Source organism: Ictalurus punctatus, chromosome 9, assembly GCF_001660625.3.
Source record: "Ictalurus punctatus breed USDA103 chromosome 9, Coco_2.0, whole genome shotgun sequence".
NCBI lineage: Eukaryota > Metazoa > Chordata > Actinopteri > Siluriformes > Ictaluridae > Ictalurus > Ictalurus punctatus.
The window spans coordinates 23,834,646-23,849,104 of NC_030424.2; the positions used below are offsets into that span (position 1 = coordinate 23,834,646).

The 14,459-nt window shown below is 38.3% G+C and overlaps 1 protein-coding gene across 2 annotated transcripts in view; it reads left to right on the top strand.

Moving 5' to 3' along the window:
• The first annotated feature begins 3,154 nt into the window (after positions 1-3,154).
• Positions 3,155-14,459, top strand: part of si:dkey-16j16.4 (uncharacterized) — a 32,273-nt gene continuing 20,968 nt past the window's right edge. Inside the window, exon 1 of one of the 2 annotated variants that reach the window (XM_017476661.3) lies at positions 3,155-3,871. In XM_017476661.3, coding sequence (XP_017332150.1) covers positions 3,707-3,871 — 165 coding nt within the window. In that variant the 5' untranslated portion in view covers positions 3,155-3,706. Of the gene's footprint in view, positions 3,872-7,335; positions 7,440-14,459 lie in introns of those variants that run through there. The other variant, XM_053682453.1, reaches the window with a different exon arrangement.

Sequence of the window (14,459 nt, forward strand, 5' to 3'; positions counted from 1 at the left end):
CTCACTAAAAAGACAGATGGAGATAAAGCGATGCCAACCATTTTGCTTTCCATAAATAACCTTTTGGTTCACAATGATGTCATGGTTTTCATATGGCCTCATTCTAAATAACCCATTGGCACCAAGTGTACCATATAGGTACTAACTTTAGTTGGGTGATTTCACAATCGGTGTGCCATTTGTGTCCCACTGAGATTTGATTTACAGACATGTATGTAAAATAAAGGTTAAAGACATTTTAAGCATCCTTAAACAGTAACTTTCACAAGATCCTATGTATTGCCTCAGATATATAACTCATAACATTAATACAACCTACCTATGGCTAAATACGACAGGCACCGTATTTTGCCTGTCCCAGTCCACTGCACTCTACTTTGAAATATAATCATTAAAGTACTTCAATCAAGCATAGTATTTTTACACTAAGGTGTGGAATTATTTAACATCTCACACTTGAATCAATCAATCACTCAATTTCCATGTGTCATCCATTACACGTTTATGAACTCTACCTTGCTACCAGAACACATTCACCCCCATGAAATGTCACAAGTCACAGTTCAAAAGGACATCCATCTCCTGAATTTCCTAAAGGTCATGGAAAGTTCTCTGACTTGTTACCCAGATTGAAAGTAAATGATTCATTTCAAAAATATTAATTTCACTAGAATGTTCTTAATGTCCTAATGCCATTAGCATGCTAAAAATGCAAACCTGTTACTAATTTAAGAGCAAAATGCAACCCTTGTCATCAAAGAAACATAGAAAAATGAGATATTGATGCCTGGCTTGGGTTAAGATATTTTTAAAAAAAATTTTTTTGTACACAAAATCCACATAGATCAGTTGTGTTCAATCTTATCTGCAAACGACTGGTGTGGCTGCAGGTTTTCATTACCACCAAGCAGGAGCCACACCTAATTCTGATCTGTTTAATTGGTTGAGCTTGGTCTTCAGTCTACTAGGTGTGGCTCTTGCTTTGTTGGAATGAAAACTTGCAGCCACACCAGCCCTGTGCGTATAAGAATGGATACACCTGACCTACAGTATGTAGTAGGTACGTATTCATAATAAAGTGGCCACTGGAGGTAAAAGCACCTGTATTATACACACCCCAACATACACGTGTCAGCCATCATTTCTGTACTTTTAAAGGAAAACTCCACAAGGAACTACTTGCTTTATGTTTTTAATCTTTATAATTAACATAATTAATTTTGTAAGGAAATTCTGAGATGACTTTTTGTTAAATCTCATGCATCATTGACATGTTGGGCTATTTTCACTGTAGTTAACAGTTTCCTACATTACCCATGATATCACAATATCACTAGTGGTTCTGGTGGGAAATATGCTGCAATCCAAGTACTCCAAGTCAATTTTCCAGAGTTTTGCATTCCAGTGTTTCCACTTGGAAAAACATGGATGCCCAAAGCAAGGTCATATTTGTATTGCCAGTCTCAGAAGATCTACCTGAATTATTTCTGTTCAATTACTGATTAGAAACAATGTATAAAATAAGTCAACTGCTGTGTCTTGTTCATCTTCGTCACAATGGTCTAATCATGTTAGTGAAATTGGGTTGAAATCAATGGAATTATGTTAAAAATCTACCCTTACAAAGCTGTTAAAACACCTTTTCACAAGACAAAAGATACATATCAAATCAAATCAAGTTTTATTGAGTATTAAATGATGCAAAGGGAAATGTTCACCACCCTATTGTTTTGGCAACAGAAAAAGACGTTCACAACTTGGAATTCTGAGATGAATGTTCATTCCATTGCACTTTTCCCAATGGGATGTTGGGTTTTACCCAAGTACAATGGATTGCAGCATTAGTCCTCGCTTCAAGAGTGATAGAGTTGCTCTTTAGTTCTTTAATCTGTCCAGCTCTCTCACCTCCTCATATGTACACTCTGCTGAAATAGATCAGATTCCAAAGATTCAAAATTTCATGGTAATACCGCCAAGTCATGTTGTAGTTCACAAACCGATTTGCTAGCCGAGTCTCTGCCATTTCTCAGCACAACTCCATCATAGAGAATTGAATTTTTGAAATTGGAATCCAGCATTTACTGTCTACTACTGATTTCACAGTAACATGACATTTGATGTCTCTGGAAAATGGTCAGTGAGAAAAGAAGCTGTAGTTGTTATGTGTTCAGGAGCTAACAGTGAAATCAGACCTTTTACGGGGCAGTGGTGGCTTGATGGTTAAGGCTCTGGGTTACTGATTGGAAAGTCGGGGGTTCAAGTCCCAGCACTGCCAAGCTGCCGCTGTTGGGCTCTTGAGCAAGGCCCTTAACTCTCTCTGCTCCAGGGGCGCTGTATCATGGCTGACCTTCTGCACTCTGACCCAGGCACTGATGGTTTGGCGAGGAGGCCTGGTGTGCAGTCAGCAGTCAGCGTTTCAAAGGCGTTCATCAGTGGGGTTGAGGTCAGGGCTCTGTGCAGGCCACTCGAGTTCTTCCATACCAACCTTCTCAAACAATATCTTCATGGACCTCATGTTGTCATGCTGGAACATGTTTGAGCTTTAGCTCCAGTGAAGGGAAATCATAAAGCTACAGCATACAAAGACATCCTATACCAGTGGTCATCATCTCTGTTCCTGATCTACCTTCCTGATGTTTTTAGCTCCAACCATAATCGCGCCCACCTGACCACGTAATCATTGCCTTAAGAATTTCTAGATCAACTACAACAGGTGTGTGTTATATTTTGGTTGGCGATGAAACCTGCAGGAAAGTATATCTCAAGGAAGAGTGTTGGTGGCCACTAGGTCTGGGCGATATGACAAATATATCATATCATATCACGATACTTCTGTATGTCGATATATATTACATAGCCCTAGTGACCACTGTCCTGTACAACCGTGTTCTTCCAACTTTTTCCGGGAAGACCCACATGGTCAGGTGTCCACATACTTTTGGCCGTATAGTGTAAATACAGCCACCAACAAATTAGCACCAGAATTATTAAACACGTCACAAATACTGTAGTCCAGGTTGCACTTTTCCTTTAAGAAGCCTCCCCATTATACTATCCGGGTTGGGAAGTTCTTATGAGCCCTTTAAGAAAACAACACGGTTACGTCACTGCGCCAGGAACCAATAGGAACGCAGGAACGGATGAGCTGGAGAAAAGTAGCGTGTGTGGATGTGTAGTTCTCCCGTAAGCGCTTCTGCGTGTGTGCGCGCGCGCGCGCGCGCGTGTGTGTATATGCGTGTATGCATGCATGCATGCGCGCGTGCGTGAGGGAGTGTGTGAGGCGGGACGTATGGAGAGCGTGTGGGATCAGAGCAAAAACGGATCGCAGCATTAAACTTTTCGGAAGTAGTTTTGTTTTGAGTTTGCGTTTTAGCCATCCGGAAAGGTTGTTGAAAGGATCTTGTGTCTTTGCATTAACACACACACGCACGCGCACGCACGCACACGCACGCACGCACGCACAGACAAGATCTCCAGCAAAAGTTTCAGATCAGATCTGATTTGATCTGATCTCGGGGTGAAGATGTCCTGCTGAACGGAGTTTCCAGCTCATTTCTCTGGGCTGCTGCTGAAGGCCATAAACAGGAAGAACAATCCGGCTTGATGTGCTCCACCGGCTCTGCTTTCTCTTTGGGGGTTGTTTTCTATCTCTGCTGCAAACCTGCAGATGAAAACCTAGAGCACTGATGATCATCTGACTTCATAGATGATCCAGGAGCTGACTGTCTACTCCATACTCCAAGCATGGAAGTGTAAAGAGAGAAGTTTGAATCAAAAAAGAAAAGAAATCGGGATCGCCAGCATGCTGAAGACTCTAACCAAAAAGCTCAGAAGACATTCCCTTAATGAAATCCACCCTTTCCAGCTTAAGGTAAGTAAAGAAAGAAAGAACATATGATCAGTTAGGATGCATGAATACTTAGACCAAACTTTCTGCAGCCTTTAACTGTATAAAAAAACAACAACACACAAATGTTACCCCTCATGAATATAATCCACCTATTTCATTATTAGGCACATTTACTGATACTGTACACTCTTAGACATAAAGGTACCAAATTGTACTTTTCCTTGGCTTTGTAGTGGTCCCATCAAGGCTAGACCTTTTGTACAGTATGTGTATAAAGGATTCCTATATATATATATATATATATATATATATATATATATATATATATATATATATATATATATATATATATAAGTGGGCATAAATTAATTGTTGCCATATGGCAACACAATGCACAAACACAAAGGGTTAAAAAATAATATAAGATACATAATTAGACCACTTACTTTAAAACCTAATTAAAGGTCCAGCACATGCACCTTCCCAGGTAAAACATACAACCCCATAGACAAAGACATGTACAGTTTCGTACCTTTATATCTGAGAGAACTTAGTCATTTGATTCCATTTGACTATATTTATTTGCATAATCATTGTGATAGATGTAGGTTGTGATTTCTGCACAGACCTGCTTCAGACCCCACTTTTAACAGCCATAGGTCACCAGTTAGTAACAATACAGCACAACCAGTTAGGGAAAAGTGCTTTTCTTATTGTTTTGTAATTGTTTAATAATAATAATGTTGTAGCCTTGGTGTAGCACCTGAAATGGGTGTTTGGACCCCTTAAATGTTTCACGCATACAAATAACCATCCACAAGGACCCTTGTGACCAACCCCCCCCCCGCCTCATTGTGCTTGCCTACACGCATAACATTGTTTGAATTGGTTTATCTATTTATATCAAGTGATCCTAAATCCACCGGTTTTGTGTAGAGAGCAAGCTCTGAGTGGGTTGTACTTCCTTCGAGAGGTTTTGTTTTATTTAAACTTTCCTCCTTCTCTGCAAGCTAATTCTGGCATTGCATAGGAATGGAAATCTTTACGTCGACCCTCTTTCAGTGAGAACACTAGTGCACAAGGGAAACAGACCTTGTGATGCTTCTAAAGAAAATGGCTGGCCTGTGGTTGATACATTCTCCCTTTCCCAAAATGAAAGCCATGTCTCGGTTTCACCAAAAAAAAAAAAAAAAGAGGGCAGTGTTGTTATTTTTTGCAAAGCTTTGCATCTTTTTTTTTACTCTTAGCCTGCCATTCCACCCCCTGAGTGATAAATGTCCTTCCAGGTAGATGTGGGTCTCTGTGGCATGTTCGATATAGCTGGAAAAGTGAAACTGTCTGTACACATGCACTTCATGGCCGATTAGTTATGCGTGCCATCCTGATGGAAAGTGCTAGGATGCAGCTGCTCAGGGCCTCTTCGGCCCATTGTAGGATGTGTTTGCACTCTTCGTGCCATCGTGAGGGTGAGAAACATTGGCTAGCATTGTCACGTTCAAGTCTGCTTTGTCCATAAACCTCAGCTGCGTCATGTTTGTGGGTCATAGCTGTGACTGTGTTGTGAATGTGTTTTTAACCACTAAAGGGAGAAAGCATCCATTTTTGAGAAATTAGCAGTTGTCGGCTTCAGTATGTGAACACGTTATGATGTTAGTATGGGAAAACATGATTTTCTCATTCCTGCAATGTCGATTACTGTTCTGCTTTCCTATACAGATGTACATGATCCACATGCTTCATCACTGATCAAGAACTCAGACAATAGCAGATCTTCTTTGGAAATACAAAGTAAATTTAATCCTATAAGAAATAATAATGAATACATGGGACAAAAAACAACAACACCCCCCCACTCGCAGAATTAAACTGATGCTAGTGCCATTGGCTTGTGCTAAGAAATTTACAATATTATTAATAATTGTAGAGTAATGTTTTAATGGCTGTGTTGTCACCTTTGGTAATAAAAAAAGTTATTTGTTGAGTAATTGAGATATGCGTATGTTTCTATGTTGTTTTTGTAAGAACAGGTTCTGGTTTAGACTTTTTATGGGTGTGCCGTGTGTACTGGATTCGTCTAGAATTCCGCTAGTGTTGACCTATAGCATTGAGAATTTTTCTTACCTTGCCTGAACACACCCAAACTAACTCAGGGCGTGTTTGGTCATTAGTCGATGATTGTTAAATCATGGAAAATGCGTGGAGGTTGCTTTCAGTGTCGATTTGGAGGCAAAATATCCTTTTTTTGTAGCTTTTATGTAGCATTAGTTGAAGTGGCACATCACAATAAAGTTCAGCTGAATGTCTCAGATATAGCCAAGTTGTTATTTTCAGTCATATTGCAATGTTGAAAATGAAATACTTTCCATTAACCATGTCATAATTCTCTGTATACCCGCTAAGTAACACCTCCTGTTTTGTTTTTGCTTGATTTAACTTAGAAAGTGATGGACTACACTCAGCGGCTCGGTCATTAGGTGATGATGATTGTTAAATCATGGAAAGTATTAAGCTAACCCTCCTGATCTACACTATTTTCAGTCTGTGCATAATGATATTTATTATAATGTTCATGAAAGAGCCAAGCATCACTGTATAACTGAACATGTTATAATTTCTGCATGTCTGTGTATCTAATACGCTTATCAGGTCACATATAGAGCCTATGTTTTCCTGGCTTTGTTGGTTTTTAGACTACAAGGACACATGTGACATCTGTAGTTTGTGCAGTTTCTTCAGTTCAGCAGTGACACAAATTTTTACATATTTTTACATGCTATTCAAAATCACACACTTCACGCAAAAGGTTTATTTGAATAACTCACATAGTGCATCACAGACTGTGTACTATCATTGTAAATAGTAGATTATTCCATTTTATACCACAGCACTAATTCTAATATGTTGTTTTTATACTGGATTCTTAGACAGGGACTTGTATGGTGGATGCTCCACATAAACAAACACAATGTATATAATGGTTGATATGGTGAAGTTTTCTGTAAGGAGACATTTCGTTAGCATTTTTGGAAGGAGTCTCCAGAATCAGTGCTTTGTAACAGCCAGAAGTAAAACTATAACTAAGTTTTCAGACATAGGAAAGTCTTCAGAGTGAAGTGCTTTGTGGTTTCTCTGCAACATGACAAGCTGCATCTGTTTTCTTATTAATATCAATATTTTATTTATTTATTTATTTTTTAAACACTGAAGAAGTGGTAGCTGTAGCAAATAAAATTTTTTTGCTGATGTGGAAAAAAAAACACACTCCATAACAACACTCTTAGCTAGTACTAGATACCAGCCTAGCTTGCAATCTAGATTCGGTATATTATTATTCAGTTATAAAGATTATAATCACTGACTACATTTACATGGACAGCAGTAATCTAATTATTGACCTTATTCTGAATAAGACAATATTGTGATTAAGGTGTTTACATGAGTCGCTTTTAGAATATTCCATTCATGTTCCTGTTTTACATGTTCTAGAACATAGAGCGATTAACAGCACACGTCATTACGTCACCGCGCCACGCCGTCCGACCTTCCCTCCAGAATTTCACGTATCGACATACAGTTGGTCTTCGTTATGGTACTGTATACAGTTTTGGGTGTTTCATTTTTAATTTTACGTAGGATTCAAATACAGTTAATTATTTGTCATGCTATACGTGCAAAGAGATGACTGCTTGAAGCCGTGAGCTGTGTCCGAAACCGTGTACTTACCTACTATATGGTAGCTGAAATACATGCATCTCGCCTACTATTTAGTAGGTAAGTACGCGGTTTCAGACGCAGTGTGCTCTCTTGTTTGCTGTCAAACGGTTGAGCGCTGCCATGTGTGTATGTGTCCTATCACAAAATGTGGTGAAAACTCCCACACGACGTTAATAGTGTGATTAAGGTGTGTACATGTCTGTAATGCACGTCGATAACGTGACTAAAACAGGAATACTCCACATTTCTTAATTCGATTTGTGTTTACTTCAAGTATGACTTTAATCGGATTAAGGTCATCGATAATCTCTGTTTACATGGTAGTTTCTTAATCAGAGTATTGTCTTAATCGGGTTAAGATTGGATTATTGTTGTCTAAGTAAACCTACTGAATGATTGGTTTAATTCTGCCGATGAGGAGGTTGTTTTCAATGTTGATTTGGAGGCAAAATATTCAGAGAATCTGAGCTCCTTGTTTGTAGCTTTAGTTGAAGAAGCTTTATTTTTTTTTTGGGGGGGGTGGGGGTGTTGAACTATTTTCAAATTGGCAAGCACTCCACTCCAGAGGCAGGAAAATGCCCTATATAACTCATTAACATACATAATTCATTAAAATACATAGATATGATTTTCAGGATAAAAATCACTTTTATGTGTTTTATAAACTCACCACCCACTTTATTAGGAACACTTCTACACTGGCACAGGCTCACCCAAACTCAATCAGTCTTTTTCCAGTCTTCAACTGTCCAGTTTCGATGAGTCTGTGCCCTTGATAGCCTCGGATTCCTGTTCTTGGCTGACTGAAGTGGAACCTGATGTCTTCCGCTGTTGAAGGTCATCCGCCTCAAGGTTTGATGTTTTGTGCATGCTGAGATGCTTTTCTGCTCACAATGGTTGTAAAGAGTGATTATTTGAATGACTATATCCTTCCTGGCAGCTCGATCCAATCTGGCCAGTTTCCTCTGACCTTGCTTATCAACGAGGAGATTCCACCCACAGAACTGTTGCTCTCTCTATGTTTTTTGTTTTTTGCACTATTCTGTGTAAACGCTAGAGACTGTTTTGTGTTAAAATCCCAGGAGATCAGCAGTTTTCGAAATACTTAAACCAGCCCATCTGGTACCAACATCCATGCCACGGTTAAAGTCACAGAGATCATATGTTTTCTTCATTCTTATGTTTGATGTGACCAATAACTGAAGCTCTTAACCTGTATCTGCATGATTTGGGCATGAATATACACATGTACAGGTGTTCCTAATAAAGTGGATGGTGAGTGTAGACTCCCACTAAAAAAATAACATTTTAGAACCTTGTTCAGCTTTGGCTTTCACACTGATATGGGAATGTCAATAATATTAGCTCTCGCTTTGGAATTCCCATAATTCTGTTTATATGTTGGAAATGTTGCTGATTTATTTGTGAAGGTTATAGAACAAAAACTAATGGGTGCTTGCCCTGCTTCAAGCTTGACCACTTGGCTTACACTAATAAATACAATTATGTTAATTGGAGTCCAGAGTCATGCCAAGTATGGCTTTGGTGCTGCAAGAGGAGAGCTGACTGAGGCCACACTTCGCTGTGTGTGTATTGGATATGGCCCAGTGGACATGAATGAAGTCCTTGCCAGTGACTAGCTCTGTGATCATAATTTGTGGGAGTGTATCACGCACATAACACATGCACTGCTGTGATCCCACATGCCAACATTTACCGATGGCACCAAATCGGAAAATGCCGAGAGCATGAGCGTGTGAAATGGATTAAACATGTTCAAACATAGACACGATTTCTCATACTAATATTAATACTTACTTGCTTTCTCCTTCTTGCTCTCACTTTTCCTTTGCAAAGCAGACGTGCTCAGATCCGTGTTTATCATCTACCTTCCTGTGTTTGTGAGGGTCAATGCACTCCAGTCATTACTGAGAAACCCATTTATAATGGGTTTGTGACTCATTTGCTAGCAAGAGGACTGAGAATATAAATTCCAGATTCTCAAATCTCCTCCAGGGTTGACCTGACAAACATTAAACCTTCCCATGGACCTTGCAGAGAAAGAAAGGACAGTTTATAATAGTCACATTCAGAGCAAATGCTCTCTATAATGTCGAAATGAACAATGATAAACTATAATATGAATGTTCGAGACAATGTCAAGCTGGTGTATGATATTTTAGACGTTGCTGGGAAACTGGTTAAAGTGTGATGAAGCTTGCGAATAACTGGCAGCGCTTCCCACTCAAAATGAGTGTGTTCATTGTACTGTGAATCACAGGCCTAAATCCTACTGGCATGCAACTTGTAATTTATGAAATGTTTGCTTTTACACAGACCAGGAGGAAAAGGATGGGGCTTTCTAGCTAGTGATCATTTCCATGTTGGTTAAGGACTGGTTCTAAAAGTGAATCAAAGTATGAAGAGTCTAATCTTCATGTCTAGTCGCGGAGGGAAAATGTTATTAGTAAAGATCGAGAAGGAAATGTTGAGATTATGTTGTGTTTAAGGTAAATCTGGAGATGAGTGATTAACCCTGTATTAATAATGAAAACTCAGTCCCTCCAGGATTTTTCGATCGCAGAAATGAACGCAAAATCAAGCAAACTCTGTAATATTTGGAGGAGCTTGCAATTTTTCAAAATTGCCACAGATTTTCTTCAAATTTGGGCCAAGACATATCATGTGATGTCATCATAACGCGCAATCAGCCAAAGCCCTCTTCGATTCACGTACTTCAAACATGAGTACAGCTAAAAGGTCTCATTTACCACCAAACATTACTGCAATAGACTTAAAAACTATTTCATCCAATTGCAATTTCACCAATTCAAGTCATTTTCAAAAGTTTTGAATTAAAAAAAAAAAAAGCTGCAGAAAAATCAAGCATTTTTGGCTGCAACAATCACAATAAAAGTTCACAGTTTGTAATAGATATCCATTCATTGTTTTATTACTGTATTTACAGTAAGGACTTTTCAGAAAGGGATAAAACATAAAAAGACATTGATGTTATAGGAAAATAACCAATGACAAGGTGGTGTGATCCCATTACCACTGTGAAGTTCCATCCATCCATTTTCCATACCATTGATCCTACACAGGGTCGTGGGGGAGCCTGGAACCTACACCAGGGAACTCGGGGCACAAGGGAGGGGACACCCTGGACAGGGTACCAACCCATCGTAGGGCATAATCGCACATACATTCACAAACTAAAGACAATTTTTATATGCCAGTCAGCTTACAACGCATGTCTTTGGACTGGGGGAGGAAACCGGAGTACACGGAGGAAACCCCCGAAGCACGGGGAGAACATGAAAACTCCGCACATACAGGGCGGACACGGGATTCGAACCCCTAACCCTTCAGGTGCGAGGAAACATTCTAACCACTAAGGACTGACTCCCCCCCCAAAGTGTTTTTTTTATTTTTCTGTATCCCACAGCAGTTTGTCAATGCTCATTTTTTTTTCTTTCTTTATGCACATCACATCACACTTTCTATCTGTTTATAGTCACATATAATGTTGTGGAATGTTTGTGAAACAAAATATTCCTGTTATCGCTTATGTTATAGGAGATATAATCAGTTGTTCCTACACCAGCCTCCTTTTTTCCTCTCCCTCCTAAAGATAATAAGACAAAAACATCCTCAGTCTTTAGACTTTCACGCATTGGAACAGCTTGACCTCTGAAAGCACTGACACGGTCCAGAGACTCTTTTCATAAACATAAAATAAAGGTCTCCTTTTCTTTGTGAAATAACAACACATATTAAATAGCTGTTGATTATGTCGCACATCCGCTATACAAGTCCCTGAGAATTTATAAGTCCCTGTTACTATAGAAACAACAACATATTAGAACTGCTGTGTTAATATAAACCTGGGATTTGAATTCCAGCTTACAGTATTGTCAGAGCTACTGTTATAGAAAATGAATCAACAACTTCTGACAAATCACATTGTGGATTCAGCAGGGATTTTTGAGTTGTGGCAGATGTGAAAATATGAACAACATATGACTAACTGGGTGTGAGGCATTTTTTTGTGCAGAGGGAGTGTTAATTTTGAGATTGTAGTGATCAACATCTTGACTGCTGGACTGCTGATTTTAGACACGAGATGCTGCATGCCAGCACACACCTTTCCACATGCACTCTAACCGTTGTACCTATTTCTAGAGAACTCCTAAACGCCATATCATTTGATTAACTGTTAGCAACTTGTCAAACTTGCTGTTTTAAGAAAGGTGTAAAAAGAAATGGCATGTATTATATCAGCAAACTTCCGACAATTGGATGTTTCCTTATTTCTCAGAATGTGAGCTTAAAATAAAAATTTGAAAGTAGTTTATCAGATCTTTCATAAATATTACTTATATCACTGCACTGCTGAATTCTGTATTCTGATTGGTCAGAAATTGTTGATGGATTTTCTATAACAGCTGTTCCAGCTCTGACAGTCGTGTTGGCTGTGAGCAGATCACAGTTTTATGTTACTGTGCTTGTGCTAATACTTTCCATTTTTATGAACAACGGTTAATTCACAGGGACTTGTATGGCAAACACCTAACATACAGAATTAAAAAAAAAATGTTTTCTGTGAAGAGACATTTATTTAAGATTTACGGAAGGAGTCTCCAGTGTCTGCCCTTGAAACTGAAATAGTAAGTGAAAAACTATTGCGGGTGTATGCATTTGTGTGCATTTTTTGTAACTTTATTCATTAATGTTGATATGATCACACCTAGTCATCCACTTTTGCAGATACACACACAATGGCCTTGATGGCAGAAACACCATCGATTCTAAACTGTTAGCAGATGACTTAGTAGTGCTCATGTCTCGGACACACATGCTCAGACAGAGGTATATAACTCTCACTCTCTCAGGCTTGCAAAATCTTTTTACAGTATACTGCACTGAAGTCATCAGAATATTTGTGTGTGTCACATGAGAAGAACTACTTTAAAATTCCAAACATAGCATCGGTATATCTGCCCTCATCTTCCTTTAAACACAGCTGGGCTCTACTGTATACACAATACTGTAAAGCTCTTGAACACACTTTACACACATGAAGTGTGAGTTCTTTAGTTCAGTACACAGACTGAGGGGAAATATATATATATATATATATATATATATATATATATATATATATATATATATATATATATATATATGCAACTATGTATGTGCGTGTGTGTGTGTGTGTGTAAACTGTGTAAAATCCTTTATTAATTGCTAAATGTCCTGAAAATGTACACACCGCCAGATTTTTAGAGTGTATTATAGATCAATAGGCTACAGAAGAATACAAACAGATTATTAATATCATGATATCGATTTTTATTCTCAAAATATAAACACGACATAAAAAATACATGAGTAACAAAAAGAGAGAGCATTCACCTTTCCATTTAGCATCCAGCACATTTAACCATCTTAAGTAAACAAAAAGAAAAGGAAAGTATATCGATGACATATAGTAAACACTGCCAAGAAGTCATTCAATATTGAGCTTGTAAACAAAGATTAGCCTTTCTGTTTGCTCCTGCAGGGTTTTCTGTCCACTGTCTCTGTTAAACATTGTAGCTTTGCCTAACATCAAATTTAGGAAGACCAAACCTACTTCACAGAAAAAAACAGACCTTTTTTCCACAATAATCTTTTCTTGTTCTGAGGTAATTTTGTTATGGTGGCTAGCTAGCGCTAATTTGCTTAGGAGTGCCTAGCTAAGTTTCCCCTTTTCTCTCAGTCTGTAAAGCAGAAAGCCCAAAAAGAAAATTAAAATGTAAGATTTGTTCCTGCACTGAAATAAAGGTCAGAACTGTATAAGTATTTTATCAAATAACATAAATGAGAATAATCACTGTTTAATCAAACTATTTGAATAATGTTTGCTAACATCATATTGTGTGTGTGCTTAGTAATGTGGGCCAGACCAATGTTAGCTAGTTAGCTTGCTCTTAAAACATATTTGATTGTGGATTACCGCTGTAAATGTCCTTTAAAAACGGGGGCAAAAAATAGTTTGAGGATTTAGTATTCAAAAGCATGATACTTTGATGTGCCGTGTAAACAGCGACAATTTCACATAAAATAGTTGTCTTAATTTTTAATATCTCACTTTGGTTTTAATTTATTTCTTCACAGCGTTATTTCTTGTTACTGTTAATTAGCTCTTTTTGCATTTCTCAGGTTTATATAGTTAGGATGATCCCCAAATGGCTTTCTGTTCACTCTGTATCCTCACTACATAGGGTACCCAGTAGAACTTCATTTGCAATTCAGCCTCAAAAAAAGATCCTGTTGTTATTCCCTGCTAGTAAGAACATGGAGAGCTCAGCTAAACCTGGATGCTTGATCCCAGTTATATGATGCACATCTTTACTAAACAGTGCATGACACCACAATAATAATTTCATCTTTATTTGATACCAGGCAACTTCTCCCACATAAAATACGCTTTTGGATTTCGTCCTTTCGCACATTAAAGTGTGATATGTGCATGTGTTTTTACTGTAGATGTGTTGTTTTAGAATTGGCAGGCTGCATAGTGTAGACATTTTCACTTACAAAAGTAGGTTTATAAAATTTACCTCACACTCTGCAGAGCAAAGACTAATCCGATGGAAAAAGCTTGTATTATATTATAAAGTTCAACTTGCAGAGCGTTTCGAAGTTTATACCAAAACACTGTTGAAATCTCAAATGTGATTGAGATTGAAGGTGTTGATTAATTTCCTATAACAGCAGCTCTGACCGTAGTTTCGCCTGCAACGTTTATATTAATGTGCTCGTTCTAACGTTATCACTTCTATAGTACAACTTACACAAGGACTTACAGTCCCCTCCGAAAGTATTGGAACAGCAAAGCCAGTTCTTG